At 27.8% G+C, this 4,508-nt stretch overlaps 1 protein-coding gene across 1 annotated transcript in view; it reads left to right on the top strand.

Annotated features, from left to right (window-relative positions):
- Window positions 1-2,918: 2,918 nt before the first annotated feature.
- Window positions 2,919-4,508, top strand: part of LOC105132417 (plant/protein) — a 2,619-nt gene continuing 1,029 nt past the window's right edge. The window contains exons 1-5 of the mRNA XM_011035912.1: window positions 2,919-3,229; window positions 3,318-3,482; window positions 3,579-3,803; window positions 3,895-4,016; window positions 4,115-4,278. Coding sequence (XP_011034214.1) covers window positions 3,029-3,229; window positions 3,318-3,482; window positions 3,579-3,803; window positions 3,895-4,016; window positions 4,115-4,278 — 877 coding nt within the window. The 5' untranslated portion in view covers window positions 2,919-3,028. The remainder of the gene's footprint in view (window positions 3,230-3,317; window positions 3,483-3,578; window positions 3,804-3,894; window positions 4,017-4,114; window positions 4,279-4,508) is intronic.

Here is a 4,508-nt window from a genome sequence, read left to right as displayed (position 1 = left end):
ATCAAAAAAAAAAATCATATATATATATATATATATATATATAATTATTTAGGTGATGGTCAAGTGGTAAGGATTTGGGATCAAAGGGTTTGTTCTCTTTATGGTTTCAAGTTCAAGTCCTTGGTTGCTCATATGATGACCATTGGAAACTTACATGGTCATTAACTTCAGGACCCTTCGGATTAGTCGTGATGCGCGTAAACTGGCCCAGACACCTACGTTAATCTAAAAAAGAAAATCATATATATATAAAAAAATAAAAAAATCATATATAATATTAAAAAATAAAATTAAAACATTAAAAAAACAGATTAAATAATAATATAAATAAAATAAAATCCAGATTAAATTGAATGAGATTTTACTTATTTTATATTAAATCATATAAAAATTTAATCTTTTTAGATTGGATAATATTTGATATTCAACATATTGAATAAAATTATCATTTTTTCTTGCTGTATCAACATCACTAATGTAAATTATAAGTGAGTGGTTGAGTTCGTAAAGCAAATAAGAATTAAAAAATATGTTTTTTATGTGATATTTAATTTGATTTTTTTTAGGTTTTACCCACTAATATTGATGGCCGCGTAACATAAGGTGTAAGTATTGATCTATAAGTCTTGTTTGAGGTGTAAAAAGTGTATATAAACTGACTCATAATACCTTATATATATAAAAGGTATATAATGTGGTGTTTTCGTATATTAACATAAATTCTTCATATTTTATATTTAGATTTAATATCATGTACATGTATAATTTTAATTAAAAAATCAATTAACCACTCATAAGAGAGCATTAATCAAGTAATCAACATTAGGATTGACGGATCTTTTCTCACATTTCTCCATTTGATATTTCAATATCTTTTCTTTTGTATTACATGTGATCATAATTTTGAACATTTAGTTTGGTCATTTCAAATTTCATCTTATTTATAACGTAAACAAATGATAAATTAAGTAATGAATTGGTTTATGGTGCTTGCATTCATAAGAACAATTAATTCAACTCTATGCTTAATTTTAATTATAATATCGGAGGTTGATTTGATCCAAGATTTCAATTACTATAGGATATAGATTGATTGGAGTTAATCTAGTTTTTTTTTCAAATTTTAATAGGTTATTTGTAATTAATTATTTACTACAATTGAATTCAATTAATAAATAAATTGACTTTACATATTTAAAGAGATAAAACTCAATTTATTTTATTTAAAAAAAGGCTTGGTTTTGTTAAAGCAGAACTCTTAAGTTTACTGCGACGTGGCAGATTTTTAGTGGTTGCTTCTTGAATTTAGGAAGGCAATGATTTTGCTAACCTATGGCTATGACCTCCTCGCCTCCCTTCCCCCTTCTTACGTAGGATCAGATAGGAAACTCTCTTTAGTTGATGCATGCCAGCGCGTAACCAACCCAATCCTTTAAACAAAAAATAAAAAATAAAAAATCAAAGCATAGAAAACAAAGGGCATAAACCCATAAAATAAAGTCTGATTTTTAAATCCATGCGTAAGACCATAAGAATCTACAACTCATGAGATCAAAATCATATATATATATATATATATAAAAATAATAATAAAATAAACAAAAAAAAACAAAAAACAAAATAAAATAAAATAAAATCATATATATAATATTAAAAAATAAAATTACAAAATTAAAAAAAATCAGATCAAATAATATTATAAATAAAATACAATATTAATCTTTTTAGATCAGATAATATTACATATTCAACATATTAAATAAAATTATCATTTTTTTTTTGTATCAACATCATTAACATCATTAATGTAAATTATAAGAGAGTGGTTGAGTTCATAAAGTAAATAAAAATTAAAAAATATAATTTTTATGTGATATTTAATTTATTTTTTTTAATTTTTACTTAGTAATATTAATGACCGCTTTTGTTCTATAAATCTTGTTTGAAATGTAAAAATTTAGTTTGGTGTATATAAACTTACTCGTAATATCTCATATATATATATATAAAACATATATAATATGGTGTTTTCATATATTAACATAAATTCTTCATATTTTATATTTAAATTTAATACTATGTACATGTATAATTTTAATTGAAAAAAATCATTTAACCACCCATAAGAGAGCATTAATGAAGTAATCAACATTAGGATTGACGGATCTTTTCTCACATTTCTCCATTTGATATTTCAATATCTTTTCTTTTGTATTACATGTGATCATAATTTTGAACATTTAGTTTGGTCATTTCAAATTTCATCTTATTTATAACGTAAACAAATGATAAATTAAGTAATGAATTGGTTTATGGTGCTTGCATTCATAAGAACAATTAATTCAACTCTATGCTTAATTTTAATCATAATATGGGAGGTTGATTTGATCCAAGATTTCAATTACTATAGGATATAGATTGATTTGAGTTAATCTAGTTTTTTTTAAAAAAATCTTTAATAGGCTATTTGTAATTAATTATCTACTACAATTAAATTTAATTAATAAATAAACTGACTTTACATATTTAAAGAGGTAAAACTCAATTTATTTTATTTAAAAAAAATATTTAAAAAAAGATGAATATTTTAGAAGAACTAGTTTTAACATTAATTTTTTCTTTTTTAGTATAGTAAATAAGAGAAACTGGTCTCTAATTTACTTTTATAACAATTTTAAAGATTGAGATTTTTAATACTAGAAAATATTTTAAACAAGAAATCTCAATATTTTTTTTAATTAAATTCAATTTAAAAAATCCCAAATAACTTGTAATATTATTTTTTTAAAACAAAAATATTAGCTGTCGGGCCCGGTTGTTATGCCCATAAGGCATAAGATATGTTATGGTAAATTTTAAAATAAAATAATATAACAATCGGAAATTAAAAATACTGTGCCGTTAGACACGTTTGCTCTTTTAGGAGAGAGATCGCCATCCTCGTCTGTACAAAAGAAGAAAAGGGTATCAAGGAAATTATAAAATCTTCGGACTGAAAAGAAAAGGAGTCGGGGAAACTAAATAAACGATGACGACGAAGATGCCCTCACTGTACTCAACAACGATGACGGGGAAGATGCCCTCACTGTACTTATCAACGATCAATCCTCACTTTTCCATAATCTCATTGAAGAAAAAATCATTCCCCGTGACCGGAAGTCGGAATCTCTGCACCACCACCGCTCATGCCTCAAGATTTGAAGTTGATCGTCAGATTTCTAGGTCTCAGGTGATTGATTGATTAATAATCAAACTGGACAGATTGATTGAATCGATAGTTAATTCATTAACTTATTTTTTGAAAAACAAAATGACAGGGGCATGAAGAAGAATCATTATCGTTGATGAGGAGTGTATTAGGAAGCATGGAAAGGGTTTATTTGAAGAGAAATCCAACAGCAAAAGCTACACTAGACTTGGTTAAGTCGGTTGATGATGCTGACCATGTGTGCTATGATCATCTTGCTTTCAGGACCTTTGGGGTATCTATTGTTTTGTTAATTACATAAAACTGGAAAAGAAACTAATTTGACTTTGATAGATGTTTTTTAATTTGATTTGATTTATTATTATTATAGGTGAAGGGTCATGGGATTGAGTCCATGGCAAGTTTCTTCCTGGATTATGGGTATAAACAACAGGAGGAGCTGAGATTTCCAGCAAAAAAGTTGAAAGCTCTGTGGTTTTCACCTCCCAGTGGCCTCCCGCATGAGGATGCTGCCACTGGCAGTGGTGTTAATGGCCCTTTGCCAAGAATTTTTATATCAGAGCTTCTCGTTGATCAATTAAGTCCACAAGCTCAAGTGAGTAGTAGTAGTGATGGTTGGAACTTCATTGTATCATTAATTATACTCTTCTGTGTAGACTGAAGATTTAATTAACTTCTTGTGTTAGGAAATTATTGAAAAATACATAGAAACATCAGGCAGTGGATACAAGCATGCAACTCTTGCTAGTGCTCTGGGTTCGTTAACATGGAAGAAGCCCCTCTTTTCTGACTTTCAGCAATTGGCAAAGTAGTAATTTAATCTTTTAACTTGTACTTCAATTTTCTTTTCTCAATACAAGATTTGTGTTTTAACTGGTGCTGTTATATATTTTTATTGATGCCTAGGGAGAGTGAATATGCTGCCTGGACACTTGTCAATGGTTATGCACTCAACCATGTCACTATTTCCACTCATCGCCTGAAAACTCACTTGACAAATATCAGAGCCCTTAATCAGTTCCTCCAAGAGAATGAATTCAAACTGAATTCTGAAGGGGGTGTTCTCAAAGGTTTGGTAACTCTTTCTTTTTAATCTTGAGTCCCCGTGCTAGTTTTCTTGTAAGCTAAAATTGTAGGAAATTATCTTGTCTAGTGCTTGCTGATAATAATTATGGGTGAATGCTTTGTCCTAGATTTCCTGTTCAAATAAAACTTCACCTGAATGGATTAAGGGATGTTTTGTTTGATTTCTATAAATATGACCTCAATCCAATACTAGAATTTTAGCAATTTCATCCCC

Source organism: Populus euphratica, unplaced genomic scaffold (assembly GCF_000495115.2).
Source record: "Populus euphratica unplaced genomic scaffold, PopEup_1.0 scaffold85.1, whole genome shotgun sequence".
Classification (NCBI taxonomy): Eukaryota; Viridiplantae; Streptophyta; class Magnoliopsida; order Malpighiales; family Salicaceae; genus Populus; species Populus euphratica.
Note: the sequence above shows the minus strand (reverse complement) of the source record. Positions and strands in the feature narration are given on the sequence as shown.